Source organism: Phodopus roborovskii, unplaced genomic scaffold (genome assembly GCF_943737965.1).
Source record: "Phodopus roborovskii unplaced genomic scaffold, PHOROB, whole genome shotgun sequence".
Classification (NCBI taxonomy): Eukaryota; Metazoa; Chordata; class Mammalia; order Rodentia; family Cricetidae; genus Phodopus; species Phodopus roborovskii.
In genome coordinates, this window is record NW_026126487.1 from 1387397 (window position 1) to 1412360 (window position 24964).

General features: G+C 41.8%; 1 protein-coding gene across 2 annotated transcripts in view; it reads right to left on the bottom strand.

Moving 5' to 3' along the window:
- Nucleotides 1-24964, bottom strand: part of Tox3 (TOX high mobility group box family member 3) — a 98083-nt gene that overhangs the window by 26167 nt on the left and 46952 nt on the right. For both annotated transcript variants that reach the window (XM_051195106.1, XM_051195105.1), the window contains exon 2: nucleotides 1243-1305. In XM_051195106.1, coding sequence (XP_051051063.1) covers nucleotides 1243-1305 — 63 coding nt within the window. The remainder of the gene's footprint in view (nucleotides 1-1242; nucleotides 1306-24964) is intronic.

The window sequence follows — 24964 nt, forward strand, 5'->3', positions numbered from 1 at the left end:
GTGTTCATTATCCCAAACAGCACAGCAGCCAGTGCCAAACAGTATCCCTGTATCTAAGCTCTCTTCTGGATGGGAAGATGATGGTCACTGGGAAATGATTAATCTACAAAGACCCTTACTTCTCCAGTCTCCATTTATGCTAATAATTTTTAGACATTAATTTCTTTCATATCACTTGCTCCCCTGTACCAAGATCATTTGCAAAGCCATTATTATTTTAGTCTCTGGGGTCAAGCTAGTTCACTCTCCTATATTTGAATGTATTTGGAAAATGAAGACTTTTTATTGCCCGGGCCACAGAGGAACTGTTCCATTTGGATCGATTTCATACTTTTGTTTGTTCTTGTTTGAAAATGTTAAATCTCACACAATCTACCCTTTTAGGAAAATGTTTTCTTGATCTAATCAAGTATCTTGAAGAGGTTTTTTTTTTTATTGTTGTTTGGTTTTTGTTGTTTGTTTGTTTTGTTTTTAGAAGACATGCCAATGAGACCAGACAAAATCACTAGTAAGAAATACAGTAGAAACAACAAGAAGGCAATGCTTATCTCATGTATACCCACAAACTAGCACAAAGCAGGAGTTAATATGGCACTGCATGGAGAGGCCACTACCCAGAATTTCAGCTATAATCACATACTGGATCATGTCTACTCATTGACTCAGACACTCAACAATTTCACATTGAACCTCTACTATTGTGGGCATTATGCTAGTATTGTGTTGTTGCTAACATCAAAATACTCATTGCACATCACTCTAGAAACCATAACACTGTCAGCTATAGTTTCCTCAGCCACAACACTCAAGGATATATCCTTGGATAGCTGTGGAGCAAAATACTTTCTGTTAAAGCTTCCAAACTAACCAGTTATTTGCTTAGACATCCAGGTGTGTGTGTGTGTGTGTGTGTGTGTGTGTGTGTGTGTGTGTGTGTGTATGCGTGTGTGTGCGTACACACTTTCTACTACATATTTATTACTATTTGTGTATGTCCTTTTTTCATCAGGATATTCACTTAAGTTCCAAATGTTAACAACAGCCTATGGACAGTGATAAAGTCTTGTCTGGCTATTTTCTTTTCCAATAGCTTTTCTCATTTTCTTTCAAAGTTGTTACCTTGTGTCACAGGAGAGAAAGACTATGAGAGAGAAATTCGATACCTTGCTTTTCCCTTCAAGACTATTAAATTAACTATACAACACATAAAACACGAACAGACACGATAAAACAGACACCCACCTCGCTGGCAGCAAAGAAGGTGTTGTTTGCCTCAGCCATATTCATGTAGTTATTATTTCCAAACTGAAAAAAAACATTGATTTATGTTAATGGGGAGCAAAGTAAACCCTGTAGTTGTTTATTTAATACTCAGAAGTGATTTGGGAAGGAGGCAGTGTAATGGGGTTCATGGACCAAACTAGAAATGTGAAACTGTACCTACTGTCGGTCCATTTCTGTCTACACTAGAGCATGGAGTTCTGCTGTCAATAATTCTAGAAAATAGTTGCATTTCTGTCTATGACAGATAGTGAAAGGAGACAATTACAACCATTTGGCTCTCTAGTCACTAGTGTGCTGCTTATTAAACTGGAATTTGTCAGAGATTGGAAGCAAAGGAGTTCCCAAGAAAACCACTTGGACATGTTTTAAAGCATGCTTGGATTTTATACCTTACTTTTCAAGAACAGGTGTCACAAGTGTGGGCAGGTTGAAAATGTGAATTAAATGGAATACAATTCAATTTCAGAGACTCTATGTTCTGGTGAATGGGGTGTGGTATGAATATAAATAAATAAGACTAAAGAATATTTCTAAAATCTCCAAGCGGAGCTTACCACCATATCTAGCTCTATCAGAGCTACCGAAAGCCGTGTTACTTAATCTCTCCATGTAACAGTAAGTGCAAAGAGGTTTAGAAAATAAGCAGGATCCTATGAACACAGAGATTTTTATTTCATTCCCTAACACAATAGCCCATTCATATCTTCACAAATAAGACTGTATCAGCATTTCAGACATAAGCTCTTTACTTCCAGGGACCTGTTATCAAAATGTAAAACTTGGATTTGGGCAGAAATGTATTTTTAGGTTCAAATGGTCTAGGTAGGCATATTTTGTTGCTTTCAACATTCTGCTATCAGTTTGGCAATATGGGAAGGCTCTGTGGGCATAATTATCTGGAGCTGTGTTATTTTCATGATGTTTAAATGGGAAGAGAATGTCCTTGTATAAAGTGTTCTATCCATTTCACTTAATGCACCAAAAGAAATACAGGCATGGTCTTCAAGGGGTGAAACATATAGTTATTTTCTAATATATGTTAAAACTAGCAATTACACCAAAGTAAAAAGTATAATTTTCCCAAGAGATAAATGGGTAGATCAATGGAAGATTGAATGAATGGGTGGTTGGATGGGTGAACAGATGGACAACGCTAGAAATCAACACATAGATACTCAGACACATATGTAGGTTGATATAAGGATATAAGAAAATAGACACGCAGATATGGAAAACCCACATAATCCTACTCTCAATACCACTTATGTCAGAGAGGTGCTCAGTGTAACTCTGAACCTGTAGGAAGCAGGATTGACGTGCTACATTTTATCATGTCAGGAAACCAAGAACTAAGCAAGATTTATAGGAAAAACTCTAATGGCTCTAGAGTGCTATTAAGGTCTACAGAGGCAACATCAACCACCACACATCACTTCAACATGCACACAATGAACTATCAGACACACACACACACACACACACACACACACACACACACATGCTTCTCCTTTTTTTTATATATAGTGTTAAAAATATGTCAGAACAAAATCCCATATGCTTCTGTTGTTCATTGTTTTTCATGAAATGTTCAGGCCTATAATCAAATATGATCCATGTCTGAATCTATGTACTCCATGTTCCAATCCTGCCCCACCCCCAAGCTGCCTGGCAGTGAGTATCACAACTTTAACATTATTTAAATGTTGGCTTTGTTGCAGAATTAGAAATCCATTTAAAGCAAAGAGCTCATTATCAGAGAGTATTTTTGTTTTTAAGATTAAACTCACTTATTATCTAATAGCACCTAGAACAACAAAGGAAAATAAAATGGCCATTAAACTAAAGGCCTAAACAATAAAAAAAAAAAAAACAAAAACAAAACAAAACAAAAAAAAAAAAAAAAACACAACCTAAAAACAAATTAAGCTGAGAGTGAACTAAGAACTGGGTTAGAAATCCTCTTCAGAACAGTTAGTATGCGAATGTAATTACTGAAGAAACTACAGCTAATCAGCTGTGAATTGTATCCATTAATTAGTATTTGCCCTGGAGAAATGAGAAAAATCAGTAACAACACTGGCACACCACACTGCTGATGAGCTGCGTGCAGGCGGAGCTGCTGCGTTTAGTCAAGCAGGTGGCTCCAGTGGTCCACATAATTTGAAAAGCTCTCACCTGGAGGGGGGAGTTGGAGCGGACAGAACACTCCTTGCATATCTCTCGTATCTGCATAAGGCCTTAATTAATGGCTTTTAATTTGGAAACACTTGGTGATCTGGAGGGAACAGTTATAAATCATTTCAAAGTAGAAGCAAGGGTTTTTCTTCTACCTGGGGTAGAACGTGTCCTGTTTAAAAGGTGCCTGCAGATGCTGGCCGGTGGCAGGGGATTGTTTTTCTTCTTCACATGGGGATGTAGTTACACTAACCAAACCAAAAAAACAAAAAAAAAATCTTTACCTTAAATCCACATTTTATTGAGTGCTGAGGATTCTTTGCTAGCTATACCCAGCCATTCTTGTAGCCACGAGGCCCTGAGGAAGGGGTGGCACTATGGAGTCCAGGCTGCCCTCAGAACAGTTCCTGATCATCCTGTCTCCACCTCTTGAGTGCGCAGCCTCAGGAGTATGCCATCATGCCTCCCTGTTTCTTTCATGTTCAAGTGTGATCTATGAGTCCTGCTTCACTTGTTTACTGTTTAAGAACAGATCGGATTCTGAGAGGAAAAGTACTCCTTTGGGGTGGAGTACTAATATAACAACCTAAGAACAATTAGCTTTGAGTTGTGTTCAATTAAATTCAGTTTATGTTCTAGATGGCAGTGATGTTGGCAAAAAAAAACATACTTCACACACCCTCCTCCAGGTCCAGAAGAAAGGGGCCTTAACTGGTCTCCCCACTGCCATACTTTGGGCTAACCATGCCTGGAATATTAGAAGCAGTCCGGAATTTGTTGAAAGAATGAAAGTCTGATCCTATCAAACTAAGGTGACCCATAATTACCCCTGCTACCCAAGGTTATCTGTCAAATATTTTAATGGTAATTAATAACGAGTGGTACACATGGAAGCCTTCTGTACATTTATTTTTTCATTTCATTTTCCAAAGTGGGATTAAATGCAATCCATTTTCCCTAACAGCCAGAAAGACAGAGTTACTATCATACTTATTTGTTCTATGTCAGACAACCAAGGGTTCCAGGGGTCAAGTCACCTACCCCAGAGGACTTAAGCATGCATAGCTGGAATCCGCTAGCCTGCATCCTCACATGCCTGGACCCATACACGCTTTACTCTTTCACTTGTTGATTAACTCAAAATTTCAACTTTATTGTTAACTCTATTATTCCAAGCTGGAATTTCCAAGAAAGTATTCCAGTCCATTATAATGTTCCCCAAGGAAAGGGTTCCACAGTCTAATGTATCTGAGAAAGGGTTTTTGATGAGCCTCAATGTCTTTTATGAATCTAAAGGCTTTGTCATCTCTCAGTCTGTTCAATCTACAAATAACTATATGCCATCTGTTTAAAGCACTGTGCTAGGCCTGGGGACACAATGGTGACACAAATGAGGTTCCCATGGACTACTTTTTATTTTTAAATGGAGGGCACAGATAGCATCCCTACCCTCTAACCCACACCACCAAAAAGAAAAACAATAACCCTGTGGATCTCTCCTTTTGTTTACCTCCCAGTAACCAAGCTCTTTGTGAAGGCTGACACAGAGACATTGACAATGCTCCTATACCTCCCACCCCACCCCTGAATCACTCATATGGAATTTACATTGGAGTAAAATCTACACATTTAAAAATCAACTACAAGTTTCTAACTTTCCCATCCTATGTCACCTTAACTTTGTTTAGATCCAATTTTTTGAGCTGATAGCCTCCACTGACATTCCTCCCAAGACCCCCTACTTAGTCATGTAAATGTCCTGATTCTCAAGACTCAAAGCAAAATATTCTAGACAAATAAGACGAATGAGGGAGGCACTTAATTACTATGATGGATACACGAAAATATCATTCAAGAAAACATCTCATTCCTAACGCCTTAGCTCTTGCTTCAAGAGTACAAGTGGTAACAGGTCTTTATCCACACTGACAAACTCCAATAGATGCTATCTCAAAGGCATCACTCCAAAGATGTCATTATAAAGGAGAAACAAATTACTCCACATGTGGAGCTCCTGTCTCTTAACAGGTTCATAAAAGAGCATCCCCACTGTACTCAAAGATGGATTTGCTTTTGCTGCATGATGAGTAATTACGGCTTCGGCAAACACAATTTATGAAGGACATCAATTAAAAAGGAGCAGTGTGGGATTTTGTAGAAATGCATCAATGAACATCATGTCCATGGCCCATGTGACTGTGTGAAGTCCCACAGTAAATTAATGCAGATTGGAAAGTCTGGCTCAGCTAGCCAACAGGCTTGGGACAAAGCAGGCAGCAGAGACAAAACCCCATCTGTAACCACAAGGCAGATACTTGGGCTTAGCCAGTCTACAGCATCTTCTCTACTGTAATTATTTTGACACCCTTGTGAAGAATTGTATAAACTTCTAATAAAGTAGCCATTAACAATGGGATCTCAAACAGCTAAATGGTACAAACTTAGTAGTTAAAAAAAGATAACCCTTCAAATTCTCCTCTTTCCTCATCAAATTTGTTAGCAGACGCCATCCCATTTGATGCTTCATACAGACATCCGTTGTGTTACTTACATAAACAAACTATGTAGTTATGGACCAAGTGTACCACACCTGGCCATGCGATGAGGGGATAGCAGGTGAAGTCCACTCAATCTTGATGGTTCTGATAACTATACTCTGGGAAAGGACTGATGGTGTTAAGTTGCAATCCCACAGAGGATCAGAAGCCCACAGGGAAGCAAGCCTGACACCAAAAAATGGTGACAGTGCTGATGACTACCCTGGGCAGATCTAGAGCACCCAACCAAGAAACAAAGAATGATGGGAGCACAAAGACTATCTACAGTGTCTTCAAAGAATCTGGAAAAAGATTTGAGCACAGTGTAGGAGTGATGGCATTGCATAGACACTGCACACTCCTTATTTTTTGAATTCTGGTTCCAGGCTAAGTTTGTAAGCATTCTTGTCACTGTGACTAGATTACCTGACAAGATGCCTTGAGCGAGGAGAGACTGACTTTGGCTCCTGGTTTCAGAGAATGAAGGGAGATGTGAAGGACCAGAGCAGATCATGTTCTCATGGGCCAGAAATACTGAGGTACAGGAGACACAGCAAGTGGCTGCTAACAAGGGCCTGTGCCCAGTGTCCTGCTTCCTCCTGCTAGACCATGCCTCCCAGAGTTCCTAGACCTTTCAAAAGAAACAGCTCACAACAGGTACCAAGTGTGTGAAACATAAGCCCATGGGCAATACTTTCTATTCAAAGCATAAAAGCAGTTGCAATATGCTGACTAAGCTGGGATGTTTGGTAGGCTTGATGTCTCCTTTGCATTTTCAACTTAGGATATCCAAATTGTGATGTTTTTGACCTATGATATTTTTCAATGTAAAGTTTGTCAGCAAATAGCATCTAACCACACACACACACACACACACACACACACACACACACACACACACAGTGCTGCCAAGTAAGTCTATGCAAGTATATGGACATATATGCAGAGAACCACACACGTATGCAAAATTGTACATACATATACACACATGCATGTGCCTTTTGACAAGCTAAAATTGTCCAGATGTCTTCTGCAGAATATCAGAAAGTGTGAGGATTCCTATTCAACACTCCCACTAGGATGTCAGCAGGCATGCCAGGCATATCTCAAATGCTGAACCCATTGTTTGTTCTCCCAAGCCTGTCCTATGCAATGGTTTCCATCTCCTTCTATGCAGAGCTGCCTCAGGCCACGTCATTCTTGAAGCTATGCTTTTTCTTCTTTCTCCTATCAAATTATAAGATACTGTTGGTTCATCTTTTTAGAGAAACTCAAGCAGACCACCTGTGTCCACCTCCATGGCAAACCACTTGCAGCTACCTCCCTTGTCCACCTCCATGAGACCCAGCCCTGCCTAAGCCCATTGTCTTTTAGATGCAGAAGTCTCCTAGGAGGTTACTCCTATGCCACCAAACTTTCTGTAGACTACACTTAACACTGCCACAAAAGCCTTTGTCACCCCTATTCAAAACTTCCCAGTGCTTTCCCATTGGCTCAAGGAAGAGGACATATGCTTGCAATGGCCCATAGCTCCTTCCTAGAATCAGACCAACATTCTCATTGCTCATGCTACTTCATACTGATGGTCTCCTTGATATCCCAGCAACACTCAAGACCCATGTGTACCTAAGGGCCTGTGCACTGGCTGTTTCTTTTATCTGGATCATTGTCCCTCCAAATGTCCCCAGGGCATATTCATCCTCTCTTTCTGATTCTTCTCTGGATGCCATTTGTTCAATGACAATCACATTTCTGTACAGCATCCATCTCTAACACTTGATCCTTCCTTCCCTACACTACCTTTTCCATTAAGACTTTCAACATACAGTTAACATTTTTTCCTTGCTACTAGAATATAAATTCAGTGAGGGGAACATCATGTTTCTTTGTTACACAAAAGTCTTATTGCCAAGAAGAATGGTAAACAGTAGATGCTCAACAGATCTCTTCTAAATAAACCAATGGACTCCTAGGTGAAAAGCCACAGTGTCCTCCAAGCCTCTTGGGCTACAGCATCAGCTCCCAAAATTCAAAGAACAAGAAGGGGGACCCACTACCATTGTTATCCCTACACAGTATCTATGAACTAAAAAGCAGAAAGAGGGAAACATACATTCTAGAAATAGTGCTCCAAACTCTAGAGATACCCACCTGGAGCAACGCTGTTCCTGGAAAGGCACTATGGGGCTGATCTGTAGCTATGCATAGCAACAACTCGGTGCATTTCCAAGCAGCTAGCAAAGAGTATTTAGAATGCTCAAAATGCAAAGAAATGATGCATGCATGCTGGGACAGAGGTGCAATCAGGGTCATTCCAGAACTGACCATTACAAGGTGAACTGAAATGTCACACTGTGCCTGTGAGTGTGGACAAGTACTGTGTACACATACACACATATACACAAGATCCATATCTTTAAAGAAACGAAAGACTCAGGAGTTTAGGATGGTAGGGTGGGCTGTTGGGAACGGAACAACTGGTGGCAAAATACAGACAGCTATGACCAGATGTATTCAGCCAGGCAGAGTCATGAGACAAGGGGGCCAGCCATGTGATGTCAAAGGGGAAAGGCTTCAGGTATGCAATTTAACGGGTGATTTTTTTTTCCAATTTGAAATCCTTTATTTTAAAGAAATGTTCTTTGGTCTAAATCAGTGTTATTCAAAGGATATGGCCAAGGACCAGAGACTAATCCAATACCTGCCCAAGCATACAAATTACCGGACCCCACCATGGACTGACTGTATCAGATCTTAAGGCCATGGGCTCTAATTTAATGTTTTATGCTTTTTTCTCGGGAATGGTACAGCATGCCAATGTTTGCCTAGTTCCTTTTAAACTGACATTTTGAATTTTAAAAAACAAAGAAAGAAATCTCCTTTTTATTTACTCTCCTTCCCCACATTTTTTTGTTTTTTTCATTTTGAGATGAGATGCCAATGTGTAGTATAAGCTGGCCCCAAACTGCCCATTCTCCTGCCTTAGACTCCTGAATAGTGGGCTACCAGGTGTGACTCACCATGCTGGCTTCAAAGGAGATTTTCTAAGCCTCTAGAATGAGCTAAGGGAGATTCTGGGTGCCATATTATTTTGTTGTTGTTGACAGCCATAGAGGAATTTGTTCTCTCTCCTTTCTTACTAACAGCAAAAGACCACAGTTTGTGAGGTGGATACCTCGATCATGTGCAACTCGATCATGCTCATCACCAGGACAGCAAGAAGCATTTACAGCTGTTACTAAGAAGGCAAAGAAGCTCTGCTGTCAGAGTTTCAGTAAGTGGTGTGGCCACACGAGCAATAACAAAACCTAAACATATGGACTCGACGCAAACACAGAGGCCTTTGGATTCTTGTGATCTGGACGCATTTGAGTTTGTGAATCGTACAACCATCTGGACAAGTTAGCAGCCACGGGGGGAAAGACACTTGTTTAATATAAAATATATACATATATATACACACACATATGTGAGCAAAGAGATGAAGGTTTCAGGAATCAAGGGTGTTTTCAGCCAAAGTGGGTTAATCACTGGGCTGGCTGATACACCCTCTCCAACATTTCCAGAAGATGGAAGACTAGTGTCCTTAAACACACTGTAGTGAAAATGCCAACACCAACACCAACACAGCGCTGTGAGCAGGTCTTTTGTGTGGCCCATCTGTGGGCTTCCCCTTCCTCCCTCAAAGCTGAGTACTCACTCACTGGATGCCAGTTAACAGGACTTGTTTAGGAATGTATTCTTTCTCTGTAGAGGATGAGGAGGAGACATGACTGTTGCCTTTAGAGGGTTGACAGCATGGCCGACATGATGGACAAGAAAAATAAGGCAAAAGTGTTAGGAGCAATTTGGCAACAAAGAGTCATCCAAGTTAGGGAAGAATGAGTCAGAAAGAAATGGCTGCTTAAGAGGACATGCCCTGAACTCAGGAAGTGGGCAGGGGTCAGAGAGTCCCGGGCAAGTTGGCAAAGCTGTGGACCTAACCAAGCACAGGACGTGTTTAAAGACCAAAGTAGGAAGTGAGCAGGGAGAGGAAGGCAAGCAGGGGCAGTGAAGGCCAACTTTAGTAATCTTAAATTTAAAAGCGGAGGTGTATGAAAGATTCTGCTGGGAGGGGAAGGTATCTCTCTATAAATGCACACCTGCATACATACATCAGTAATTTGAGGCACACAAAAGTCATATTGAAAGATAGCAGGAGCACTGGGTGTGTGGCTCAACAAGAGGTATCTTCCTACCATGAGCACAGGCCTAGAATCTATTCTCAGCACTCCAAAGATAAACATAAACAAAACAGGAAACCCCCAAGGCTGTCTCGAGGGTGCATGTGTCAACAGTGCACGCACACAGGTGGCAGGGAGAGAGAAACACAGGAAATACTTTACCAGCAGACTGTCTGGGTACCAGTCCCACCAAACTAGCTGAGGGCTAAGTTCAAGATCCTGGCTGAGCTACAGGCTACTAGGTAATTGTACCCTCCACGTGCTTCAGTTTTCCAGCCTATAATACCAAAAGGTCAACAGCCTTGTGGAGCACTGAGAATTAAATGAGCTAATGCATAAAATGCCATCTTTCTTAACCATGCTAATAGTCAGTGGAAAAGCCCCAAGGAGATCAAGACTGACTCCAATGGCAAGGCTGGGGAGATGGCTCATCGGCCACTTGGGCTCAAGCATAATGGATCTTAGTTCTGATCCGCAGGAAGCTTGGTTACAGGCAGGCAAAGTAAGCCACCTGTAACCCCAGTATGTAGGAGGTTCAGACAAGGGATCCCTGGAGCAAGCTAACTAGCCAGGCTAGCCAGAAGGGCGAGCTCCAGCTTCAGCAAGAGGCCCTGCCCTAGAATAACTCAGGGAAGAAACTCAACATCAACTTCAGGCCTTCAAGCGTGCACTAGCACACATACATGCACCCACATGCACACATGCATACATGCACACATGCCACACACATGTAACTTATGCAAAAACAAAAACAAAACAAAAATAAGCATGGCTTCCCTGTGGTATCCAGATCAAAATGTAAATTCCGTTCTAGAGTAACAAGTCCCTGAACACCCTAGCCACTGGAGCCTTCCTTAACTTCTTAGAGGTACTGTTCTTGCCACCAGGTCCCAACCACGTTGCCTTGGATGTCTCCTGGTCCCTTCCTTGAACCACTGTACCAGCTGTATCTGGCCTGGACCACTCTGTCCTTTCTCTTTATGTAAGCTTCTGCCCTATGTTCACACTTCAGCAAGGCCTCCCCCAGATGAACTACTGAAATCACCCACATCCTACACACCCACCTTCACTACCGTTCCCACGCCCCCACCTTCTGTTCTGTTCGGGTCAAAGCTCATTCATCATAAACTGGCTTCCCTGCACTGATGTCTGTTTACTGTGTCACCCTCACACTCCAGGAGGGTCAGTGGTGGCAACAGTTTCCCTTGGCTCAGTGATGTTTCTTTTTACCGTGGGGTAATGTCCGGTTCACAATAGGTTCTCAGTGTATGTGTAGAATGATTGAACAACTAGGTAAGCTAGACAGATCTCAGTTCAAATCCCAACTCTGCCATTTCAAGCTGGGCGCCACTGGGTGAGTTCTGTCCTGTTATCTTCATGATTTCCTCGTTTGTGGGGAAGAAAGGAGAGAAGTTAGTTGCTGGGAATGGACTATGTCAGGGGAAGCAGGGCAATGCCAAACTGCCAGCCAAGAACCTCATGCAAAAAGAGCTACCAAGGGTGGGGGTGCCCAGGATGAAGGAACTCAATAACCTGGGTAAAATGAGGACTCTTTGAGGTACTTTACGTAATATTTATTAGTAGTCCATTATATAAGACAGAGAAATAGATACTATGCTAAAAATAGGTTCTGCCTTCTGCCCAAGACTCCATAATGGGAAAACAAGATACAATTCTTCACGGTGGAAACAGCATTGGGTAAGTATGAAAGAACTCTCCCTGGAAAGCAAGGGAGCTTCTGAGCGGAATCATGTGAATGAAGTCTTGAGAGGCCTGTAGGAACTTGTCTGGGAAGCTAAAAGCATATAGAGAAAAAAAGATACTAAGGAGAAGTCCAATGTCATAGTGGTAGATGGAGCAGCCCAAAAGATGGGAACACAGCATTCATGGCAGAAGTGGCCCTGGTACAGGAGCCTGGGCATTTGTGCTAGTGAGAAAGACCAAGTGCCTCAGCATCAACAGGGATAATGGGAGCCATGTGCATGTCTATAGATGCAGAAAGTCTGAACATGGAGAAAAAGATCTGCCCACAACAGAAGAGAAAATGCAGACTGTTATTTGCAGAATATTAGGAATATTGTGCCAGATGTGGTAACCCAACTGTAGCATCAGTGTTCAGGAGGCTGAGGCCTGAGGGACTGCAAGTTCAAGCCCAGCCTGAGCTATGTAGCAAGATCCTATCTCAAACAAACCAACACCCCTAATATCTATTCTGTGTCTCTTCCATAGTATTTGGCAAGTGAAAGGGCATCTCATAGTGGCAGCAAAGGATAGAAAAAAACATGCATGATCTGATTTGGTTTTCTGAGGATTGCTGAAATTACAGTGAAACTTGCCGTTACTCCTAAAGGGAAAGGAGGTCTGACATTGCTACAAGAACTAGGAAGATTCCCCCATCCGTTTGTCCTAGAGATGCGATATTTATATTCAAACCTCTAAAAAACAGCAGAACTCTTGTCCTGAGAAAGGCTCTGACCTATGATATACACTGGCATCACTGCGAGGAATAACTAGTTCTCATCTATCATGGGCACTTTAGTGTAAATTAGTTTTCAATAAATGGTTCTACCACATACACACATCATCATCTTTAAGGATACTGAGAAAATAGCTCCTTAAAAATATCATCTATCATGATACCATCCTACCCCTAGCTGGACTGTATTCTTCTCCTCCAATCTCCAAGGCAACCTGTGCATCACTCTAAACTGTGCTAAAGTAACCTATGGCAGTACCTGTCTCTCTGTCAGACTTTTGGGGGCCAGGGGTGGAGCCCACCAGAGTCTGTCCCACAGGAAATCCTCAAAGGATAATGCCCTAGCCTCAGAACTGTTAGGGATGGGTTACTAAGCCATTTATTATTTTCCACTTTCATTAAATGACAAGTATGAGTCAGTCCACATCAAAATCAGATGAACCACTGTTATTGCAATTTAACAAAGACTTAAAACAAAGTAGAAATGAAAAGTCAGAAAAGATAAAAATCCATGTTATTTTCCTTGTACTGTCAGACTTCGTAGTTTTTTCTGTAATCAAATGACTAAGGAGCTCTAGCACTCAGGAGGGAGACAGGGGGATCTCTGTAGATTCAAGGCTGGCCAGCCTGGTCTATAGAGTGAGTTCTAGGACAGCCAGGTCTACACAGTGAAACCCAATCTCCAAAAACAAAAACAAAACAAAACAAAAATCCCAAAAACAAAAAACCAAACCAAAACAAAACAAAACAAAAAAGATCCTGGAGACTTTCTGAAAAGAAACAAAGGTCTCTAAAGGCATATTTACATCGAGGACCCTTAGCAAGAACCCCGGTCACCGGTCACTATTTCCTATAGGAAATGAAAGTTCGAATTATAAAAAGAAACAACCTAAATAAAAGGACCTACTGAATTTTTAAATGAATAACTAATTACAAGTGTCTTTAGTTCAGTGACTCAACTCTACTAACCAATGGGAAGCATCTAGTTATGATTTCGTATAAATACCAGAAGAGCATCAATGGCTTTTATATGGTCTGCTGTAATTGGATACTAAATTCTAAGATTTGATGTTCTGTAGCCCCTCATATGTTCAGCTGGCTAAACTAAACATAAATAAACATACAGATAAAATTATGCTTACAAATATATAGGTTAGTGACTCTCAACCAGGAGCATTAGTGTTCCCCGGAAAGTGTAATCACATCTGCTATTTACCTAGAAGGTGAGAAGCAGCGATGTTGCAGAAAGGTCTTGGCAGAGCCACCATGTCCAGATCAAAAGACCCAGACCCACACCCTCCACCCAGCAAGCATAAATAAGATGAAAGGTAAGTATTAGAAAGACAAATACTATAGAGTGATTGCTTCTATGCCATCAGAGAACCAGTGTTCTTTCTCAGGGTGGGGATCAGGCTGATTCTGAATTTCTCTGTTCATAAGATTATTGACTGCAATCAAGGTGACAGTGTTTCAAATATGTATCAGTAAGTGGGTTGTCACTACGAGCTTTATGTGTATAAATATTCACTGGCTTTTATTTTCTTCCTGATGAGAATACATCCAGAAACAGAAATAGTTAACATGTTCTTCTAAGGCTAACATTTTCCCCAGAAGGTCAGTAAGCCCATAAATCCTTCATGAAATATTTTAAGTGACTCAGTGTGTTTATTCTCCAGACTTAATCACATCTGATAAACCAAAGACCTAAGGCTTCCTTAACTGGAAAAACATCAATGACAAACTTACGCGCATAAATAATATAGAAAGATGTATAATCATTTAAGCCCAGCAGGACTACACCAGGTCCAGGAATGTCTATAATTCATAGCCATGACTTCTGAGAGCAAGGCTGAGACACTTGCTCAGAAATTTTCAGGATCTGAACAGGCACATGTATCACTCTGGTCAGAGAGGTATCAGGCAGGGCTTCATTGCAGAGCTGAGGAACCCCATTGCACACATCACAAGCATACCTCAGTTCCACACATCTTCCTATGGTTTTATGATGACAAATGCTGGAAAGACAATCTTTTCTTTCCCAGATGGCTGATGGTACAGCCCTCATCATCACTTCTGTCTGCCTGACCAGCAACATTTGTTTGTCTAAAACCTTTTAGTCGGGAGGGCTCACATGAGACAATAAATCCACTTCTGATGTGGTCTTAGAGCAGATGGGGGCAATCACACTCCCTTCAATCAATCATTCCCAAATATATGAGTTAAGATTTTTATATCTTATATTTATTTTTAAAGCCAGACTTCTTGAAAAGTAGTTTGAGCATGACACTAATCATTTCTTAAACATAACTATAAAAATAAAATCTCTTCAAAGCAGGGCACTGGCTTTCATCTTGAAGACAAATAATGAAATTCGACCAAGTTGCCCAGTGTTAATTTGGTACACAGCTCAAATTTACTTCAGCACTTTGTATAAACAATCATGAAATTAAGTATTCCTAAATAAAAGGCATTTTCTTCTTGGGGTCCCAAGCACTGTGCACTAATACATTCAAGATCACCTTCACAATTCCTGACATGAATCCAAAGGATGTGATTAGCCAGCAATTTGAGAGTAGCCCTTCCTAAGTCATCTATCAAATGTACTCAGTTCAGCAAAAACTCACTTCAATTCCAGAAGAGTAACTCAACTGGATGGAGGCAACCCGAAGTACAGGGCCAGTGCAGATGTGGCCAAAGGGAAGAAAAACAGAAGAAAGAGCATAAAACAATCACAGAAGGCTGCAGTGATATTGCCTTTGAGCTCAAGACTATGAAAACCACCTTTAAAACATGGTAACATTATCTCTATTGTATTATGGCTACACTGAAACATATTTGGGAGGAAATTCCTGCTTAGGAAACAAAGGCAAGCTCCTCGGCTCTTAAATGAAAAGCTAGTTCCTTGTTTAGAATGACTCTGCTGTAATGTGCACAGTTACTACTTATTCCTAAGAAAAGGAATTATTTTTCTTGTTGTGACTAGTGGAAGAATGTGTGTGTGTGTGTGTGTGTGTGTGTGTGTGTGTGTGTGTGTGGTACATAAGAAAAATTATTGCACATTCCATGGTGTTGGTTAATAACTGAGGAAAAAGCTGAAGTCATCTATAAAGCCAAACTATAAAATTCTTTGGCCATAATAAAAATAAGTTAGAGGTATGATATTTTTAAGAACAGCAGCTGCCTTCATATCAAGATTAATATTGAAAGTAAACGCTGTCTAATGGGACCCCTGGGATTAGTAACAGATTCCATGAGGGATGTCCATCTGGCACTGGCCACAAACTGTTACCTTCTCCTCTACCACACATGCCACTCCAAAAATACACCCTTGCTGATAAACCATGCCCTGGGGACGATGCTGACTGCCCACGGCATTTCACTTGTAAGTTTTGATGACTGTATCGAGATTATAGAGAGCTGAAGCTGAGTATCAAAACACAACTGGAAAACTACATCAAACACATATGTAACTGGGAAGTTCTACACAGAAGGTGTGGGGGGCATTCTCCATGGGGAATGACCCCTCTCAGGGTAGGAGCGCAAACAGAAGTCAAAATTCTTCACCTGGGAAGGAGGCACCAAGAGCTGCCTCCCTCCAGCTCAGCTTTCATCCTCCCTATGGGTGCTTTTGGAAACAAGAGTGATAATAAAACCCTCATGGTCCAATGTACTCACTGGTACACAAGATGCTAAACGATGTTAAAAATCAGACATAGATGCTTTTGTTTTTTCTGGAGGTGTGTGTGTGTGTGTGTGTGTGTGTGTGTGTGTGTGTATACAAAGACAAGGGAAGGTATTGGATCCACTGGAAACAGAATTGCAGGTAACTATGAGGTGCCTAAACTTGGGTCTTCTGGAAGAGCAGCAAGGCCCTTAACTGTTGAGCTGTCTCTCCAACCCATGGACTATTTTTTAAATACAAGACTGCTTTCTTTCATCAAAGAGATGGGATTTAGTTCCTAGTGAGGAAACCTAAAGCTAGTGTTTTATGTGGTCACTCAGAACTATACAAAGTGTGGCTTTGTGACAAAAATTGAGCAAGAAATCCTTAAACTAGCCTCAAGAAAGATGATGGGAGGTCCAGATAATGACATGGAGTTTCAGAAAGAAGCCACAGTTATTGAAGCAGAAAACAGCTTTGACACTAAGCCAAAAGTAGAATATATTAAATAAAACTCTAGGTTCATCAAGCCTTGTGGACTCCGATCCAGTAAGAAGTCGCTCGGAGGAGAGTTCTTTCCCAAGAGTTAATTCCCACCAAGGTTAAGCAAGTCTTCTAAAACAACGTTTGTCTTTAGCATGTTAATCCTGAAGGGTCTGAAGGACAGAAGGAAATGGCCATGAAGTAACAGAGAACCAGATTCGAAGCCATAAATGATCATATATTTCCTCCCTCTTTTGCTTTCCTGTTCCATGCTTTCTAAAATTAACACTTATCTATCACCAGAAAAATATGTGTCTACAGTGGATCTTCCCAGAAAGGATGTGTTTAATCTCCACCGGCAGGAAGCAAGGAAGTAAACACCAGTCCCGAAGACAAAAGCAACCCAGATTCCACTGTCCCTTCATTTCCTCATCTTACAAGCCATAGAGTCCAACCAAGAAGCTCACTCCACTGACAACACAAAAGATGGACGCTGGCTTCCGAGACTTCCCGCCCAGTCAGTGCAGAGAAGTCAGGCAGGAATGAATTATTTCACCTGGAAAGTGTGCCAGGAAGTCAGGGTGGAGAGCAAAGAAGACTGGCTAAGAGCAGGGAAATAGAAGGCTCCATCATGGAGCCTGAGTTCAGAGCACAATGGGGTGAAGGCTGAAATGAGAGAGAAGGGAAAAGACCATGGAGATTTTCTTAGGCATTTGCCTGGGACCTCATTAGGAGGTGTTGGGGGTTGGGGGGGGCTTTCAGCAAGGCAGGTTTGGAGATCCAAATCCTGCTATGTGACAAAGCCACTCAATAAAACAGAAAGCTGGGGTGTGGGCTCAAAGATATATGCATTTCAAACTCATTAGAACTGAGGTGCTGAGAGGTGATCGCAGTTCACAAGAAAGTTCTAGATTCATTTTTCCATGTGAGAAAGACCCTTGCAAGACCCACAGTGACGGGGCTTCCATGAAGCCTCAAACACAAGTGGGGCTAAGAACTGGGATTTCCCAGAAGCCCCAGCAGGTCCTCTGTGACCTCCAGTAGTCCAGGAGGAGCTGAGGAAAGAATGATTAGAGATGTAGAAGGAGACCCTAGCAAGGTAGTGTTCCTGCCACCAAGAGGGACATAAGGAATGAGCAGTGATGCTAACTGCTATAAAGTCTAAAGAAAAAGGATACTGACATATGCCTGCCAGACACCAGGATGCTGAGGATACTGTCCTATCTCAGAAAGCAAAGAGCAGAAACACATCTGTGACCACTGCCTTTAGGGAACTGTGAGGACAAGACAGATACCCACACAAAACCAGACCCACAAGGACCCATGTAAATACTCAGATCTCAGCAAGAAGGTCCCTTGTAAGTTTGTGTATAAAGAAAATATGAACTTCTACCACAAAGCCCTGATTCTGATAAGGAAAATGATTATAAACATTATCCCTTAAATATAAATTAAGCCTCAATAGAGAAAACAAGTCAAAATTTTATAATCCCTAAGACCAAGTGGGAAAATTGATTTTCTTATACTTCAGCAGAAGATCTGTCATCCGTAATTAGTGAGAAGGCTTGCTCAACAATGAGACAGGACAATGGTTACATGACCTACCAATTATTGGTTTGGGGAGTCAAATGCAGAGTAGACTCCAAGCCTGCCCTTCTATTCTACATCCCCATCCCCTCCACACACACACACCAACAGCTCCAAGACATATCAGCTGAGTGACAGGATCAAAGCAAACAGCATATGTACACAGGAAAGGAAGTCTACTTCATGAAGATGTGGGAACCCAAGATCCTGGTGTCCTTTCACACTTTCACAGCTAGGAAACACAGTGTTTCGTACGGCAATGTGATCCATGTCACGTCACATGAGAATAGTTCAAAATTAACAGCATATGCACTGAGCAAGAATACCTCTGATCCCTAATTTTATGCACATACACCCTTCAAGTATGAGAATTGTAAGGATGTGTTCGTGAGAAAATTGGACCAACTCAAATAACTGGAATTAAAGGATTCCTTCAGTCACCAGGACACAAATGTGTAAGTTGGAAACTGACTGTCCTACAAGTCAGTATTTCTCTGAAAACAGGGATGAAGGGAGAAGGGAGTTGGGATGAGAGAAGACTATCAGACTGGATTTCACAGTGAAAGTTAATGCATAAAATGTTAACTAGAAATTTGAGGATACTTCAAGTAAAATGTGGAAGCAATGGTTTCTGATATGCAATGTTTGGTCACTTTTAGTTGACCAGTTTTACCTGAGGAGCAATAAGAATGCCTACAAGCCTATGATGTTTGGAATCAAATAATGGATGACTACCAGTGAAAGCCTCTCCCCATTCTGAAAGTTCACCCACATCATTACAAAAATCTCAGCACCTCACTCACACACAAATCACACATGCAATCATACTTGAAGTCTTCAACTGTCATCCAACCACTTCAATGCGTTTTCGTCCTTCACCTGAGGAAATGCCCCTTTCTGCCTTGACTCACTCTACAGGGTGTCTAGTCAGTCCCATCAACTCATTTCTCACTTAATTCCCTCTGATGAATCAAACTACCCAATCCCATTAAATCATAAGTTAAAGTAACTGTGTAGCATAGTAGCTTGTGCTTACAATCCCAGCTCTCAGGAGGCTGAGGAAGAGGATTCCCATGAATTCAAAGCCAGCTTAGGCTTCATACCAAGATTCAAACCAGCCTGTGCTAGTGTTAAGACCCTGTCTCAAAACAAGAGGATTTAGAGAAATAAAAATGACAGAGTCTCCCTCAAGTTCATGTCCAACTCCCTTTCCCTAGCCTTACTACTCCTTTCCCTACATTTCTAACCCCGACTTCCCTTCCCTTCTCATGCTCCCCTTATCTGTATTCCTCTATACAAAGATGAGAGTTATCATTAAATTCACTGTGAACCACTCATTAAGAAAGTCTCATAGACACCTTCCCCTTGCATCTCCAGCTCAATAGCAATCCTTCCTCCTTTGACATGGTCAGTCGTCTATGTTTTGAAAAAATGTTTTCTCTCAGTGTTCTTGAAAAGTCCCCTTTGTTCTTAACACATACTCTAGTAATTCACCCCCATTGTGCCTCATCTACCAGCAACACTTGGCCAGTCTACATAACTTTCAATACACTAGATTGTGACCTTCGACATCTCACACTCACTCAACCCACCCAGAGCTTATTCCTTCTAGTTTGGGGCAGGCTCTTCTCAAACAACCTATTACTATCTTTTAAATATCTCATGCAAACCACATTCCATTTTGCCAATGATACAAACAAACTTTTGCCCTAGGGCTGGTTGGTGTCTTTTTGTTGCTCAATTTAGTCGGTTGGTTTTGTTTGTTGAGGCAGGGTCTCACTATATAACTTAGGCTGGCCTTGAATTCCTAATGTTCCTGCTTCAGCTTCCTGGGCACTGAAATTATGAGTGTGTGCCACATCCATAGGTCCTTCATTCCTTCATAATGAAACTGACAATCCTGACAAATGAAGATTTGTTTATCTTCTTCTGATCTGTTTCGCAAGTCGGGCTGTCTTAATGGTTGTCATCTAGTAACATTTCATTATGCTGTAAGACATGGGTAGTACTGAAAAGGTCACGAACATAATATCTTTTTCATCCCAAATGTGACCAGTCGATAGTTTGAAATTAACCTTCCATCTGTGTGCCTTCTCCACACACCCCCCCCACCATATTCTTCCCCAGTCTTTTCCCTTGCCCTCTCTCTGCAATGTAAATAATCTCAAAACCTTACAATGTGTATACTCTTAGAGCAAAGCTGGGATGAAGGTGTTAAGTGGATATACTTTTTAAGGCATTTATCAACTGTTCTTCCCAGCAGGGTCTTTAAATACGCAATTGCCATGATATGGCCACAGAACAGCTAACTTAGTCTGCTTTTGTAGGTAGCCTTCTGAACTGAAGACCTGATCACGCCCATCCCTGTAACTGTAATACATGGCCTGTTGATCACATCCCTTCCCCAATGGGATGAACAGACACCACCATACCTCCCCAGCCCCAGCTCCTCCCATTTATGATTAACCTCATTACCTCTGCTCCCAGAGCCTTTCATTGCTTGGTCCTATGCCTTCCATCTCATCTGGCTGTCTAACCCATGTTTTTAAATCTTCCCTAGGTGGCCCAAATGGCTCCCTGCACAGCTAAAGACTCATGACATGGTCTCAAATATGTGTTCAAAGAATGAGATTTTTTTTTTTTTAAATTTAGATATGTAGTCAGAAAAGGACTTACTATTATGTGAGCTCTTGCTGTTTTAAAAAAGCTCACATTTATGGAGAGCTGGTTGTCAGTGGACACAGCATTATTTACTCTTCCAGGGTTATGACTTAATATGTATGTAGCCTGATCTGTTTGCCCCACCCATGGATTATAAATGATAAATGTCATAAAGAAGTTGTATCTTTTTGCTTGGTCTTTTGTTTTCAGTATTAGACATACTGTGTAAAAAATGTGTAGGTGCTAAATAAGTATTTCCTGAACAATGGAAAGCTGGCCCTTCAAGTTGCTAACAGTGCTATGCCCATCCCTGGGGAAGTGAAGCAGAACAGACATACTCTGGTTGGGTTTCACTCAAAGACCAGAACCTGACAGGTTTCAATGCCCTGCTATAGCTTTTCTGAAGGTTTCTAGGGGTCGTGAAAGAAGGAACCCATGACCATGTGCCAAGCAGCTGGCCCATGAGGACTCCCATCTGAAGGGCTAGCCATTGCAACCTGACTCTGTCAGTGTTCCTGGCCTACTAAATCCAATCTCGAAAAATGAGTATACACAATGAACCTCAGTTATCAGATTACTGTGCAACATTTGGGGAAAGTCTCCATGGTACCGCTATTGTGCCCCTTGGAAACTACAGCTACATGTTTCCCTTAACTTTCATTTTCATAGAGAAACTAAATTTTCCTACCAATTCTGGAGCCTGTGTACTCTCCCCCCTTTCAGGGTCACCCAGACTGGGCTCCACATTAGTGGACAATAAAAGGCCTGATCTTCATTTCTCATCTGTGGGATGATGAAAGTTTCTTTATTTTGCCCCTAAACACAAGACTCTCTCAATGTCCAACTTCTTTTCACGAGTCATGAGATAGACTTGGGGGAGGGGAGAACAAAAAAGATCACCCAGATTACTTTCAGTGAACAGTCAGACCAAAACAATTTTTCTGAAGGCAGAACAGGTGGGTCTCCTTGATAGTCACAGGTCGGGTCCACCTTTATACTCACAAGTGTAGCAAGCAGACTGAACCCAGCTTCTCTGTGCTAACTCAGCCCTCAGACATGTGATCCATTCAGTAGGAATCTGAAACCAATGACTTAAAACTAAGTCAAAGATACCTGGGAACAGATATTGCAAAACAACTTGTATACAATCATGGTGGCTGGAGGACTGTTGAGTTCCAGGCCAACCTGAGCCACATAATGAGGTCCTGTCTCAGAGCAACAAAATAACAGTTGGTGCAGAATAAAGTGCATGTGAGGAATAGATGTGAGACTGTCTAGAAATGGACCTTCATGCACATGCTCCCATACTCACCCATACTCACACACAAAGACACAGATCTACTTACACTTACACACACACACACACACACACACACACACACACACACACACACACACCTGCTTCCTTTCCAAAATCTAGCTCTGTGGGGGAAGAACTACAATTTTTACTCAAATGCAGCATAGCCATACACTGAACTATGAAGAGAGAGTAGTCATGGTGAGTTCCCAGGAGAGCTTTAAAAATGAATGGGTAAATAAACTGCTGATGAAAAGCAACAGAGAACATTTTATACCAAGGATCAGCTGAGGAGAGTTTCTTACCAGCAAGAATAAAGAGACAAACAATTGGCTATAAATATTTGACAAAACTAAACACTCTTGCCTGTCTTCCCCAAATCGTCTTCTCATAAGACGTCTGTATGTCTCATCACCCCTAAACCTGCTGTATTTCCAGAAAAGGCCTGCTCCTCTAGGCAGCCTGCCTCCACCTCTGGAACCCAAACCCTTCCTGCAAACTCTCCCAATCTTGTGGAAGAAAAGCAATGATTCTTTCCCAAACCCTGGCCAGCACACAATCAGCCAGCAGCTCCTCAGTCCTCGTCATATCCTTGATGTTCAAGGTGTGATCAAGAATTTTCACACTGTAATTCTTGCTGTGACTGAACACCTGCTGGTTAAACATTTCATCTTCAGCAACTCTGAATGGCCTGAGTCTCATATATTAGAAGGACAGGAGATGTTCTGACTGATAATCCTACCTCCACTAAGACCCATTCACCCACGGCTCTAAGAATAATTTTGACTTCGCTTCTTCCAGTGCCCTGAAGAACTCTAATTTTGGCAAAGAAACGTGCTTGTTACTGTGGCAGGTATGGCTTCTTCTTTTCTAGAAGGGCGCTCCTCTTTCTATGGTGCTGACTCTGTCCTAGCTTCTGGACCAGGCAACGAAACTGGTTCTTGCCGAATGCAAAGGGAGCAAAAGAAAGATGAATCTTACTTTGGGCCTAAGAAGCTGAGAAGCATGTGTGACTGCTCTGACTCCCATTCCTTCTTCCACTCAAGCTGGGTGTGGACACTTAACAAATGATGGCAGATTGAAAGCCAGCATTAGGGAGGTAGGGACAGGTAGATCTCTGTGAGTCTGAGGTCAGTCTGATATAGTGAGTTCCAGGGCTACATAGTGAGAACCTGTCTCTAACTGTAATCCTCACTCTTCATCAAGGAATTTCTCTTTCCAAAAGATGAAGACCATTACAGAAAACCACAAGCCATCAAAATGCAGAATTGGATAGCCCCACCCAACTGATATACCTACAATAGAGCTCCTGAACATAAGGCTCAGGAATCATTGCAAAGGGGGAGGGGAGCAGAGAGTGTACTGTGAGATTGTGTCTCCTAGAAATTTCAAAAACAATACCCATGATGTCCCATCAGCATGACTGCCTAAACATGACCTGGACAAGAATAATGCCAGTAGACATGCAGGCAGGGAAGAGGGAAATCTCATGAGGCCTCAGGAAAAGTCTTCCTCAGGATAGAGGGCACCAATTGGTTACCTAATACCCAATGGTCAGCCATGAAAACATATGCATACAAATGGCATTAGATGAACTGAGCAGGTCATACACACACCCATATACCAATTAAAGAAAAAGAAAAAAGAAGAAATGAATTTGAAAGGGAGCACAAATGGGAGGCATGGGGGCGGGGGATGGAGGGAGGGAAGGAAGAGAAGAAAACGTGCAATTATATTGTAATCTTTTAAAAATTTTTTAGGATCCCAGAATAAGTAGTCTCTGTGCCTCCTCACAGACAACCAGAGCAACACCCATGGCTCTGAATGGACAAAAAAATATGCTTCTATTACATCCATTGGCCATACACTGTGGGTCTACTCATGACCAATGGTGTATCTGAACCACTGTCCTGTTCACCCTTTTCTAGCTCTATTTTTGTAGTCTCCTCAAGAGTTTTATACATCTTAAGCCATCCTTTGTTTTCCTTGACCTTCGGATTTCCCATCAAGTCCATTTCTCTGATTAAAACCCCTTCTCAAAACCCTCCTCTAGGCGCTTCCCTGCTGTCCACGTTGAGTGGCACTCACCTGCATTTGGTTCCATCGCTCACACCATCTCCACCAATCAATATTTATTCAGCATTCTTACACCAGGCAGTTACCTTACCAGCCTGAATGGTGGATACTACAGGGCAGTGGTTTTCACTTTGCAGGTTATCTTGAGACAAGCCATCCACCTCGGTCCTGTGCTAATGGGGAAAAGTGAACTAACTAGCCTTGTGGATTAATTAAATCATTTATTACACTGTCATCAGCACCCTACTGGTAGTGAACAGGTCTCCTGTAAAGAAGTTATTCTCCTAAAGTGAACAAGAAATATACTTCTGCTACATTTCCACTGCCCTCTGGGTTGCAGGTCCAAGGACAAGGGTTCAGATTCTACCTACCAGCTTCTTAATCTCTCAAGGTGCAATACCTTGATGCCTTTTTTTCAAATTCTTTTCCTTCAAGGGTTAAGAATAGCAATGTGATTCCCCAATAACGACCACTTAACAAGACAAGAAGGCAGCAAAATTGTGA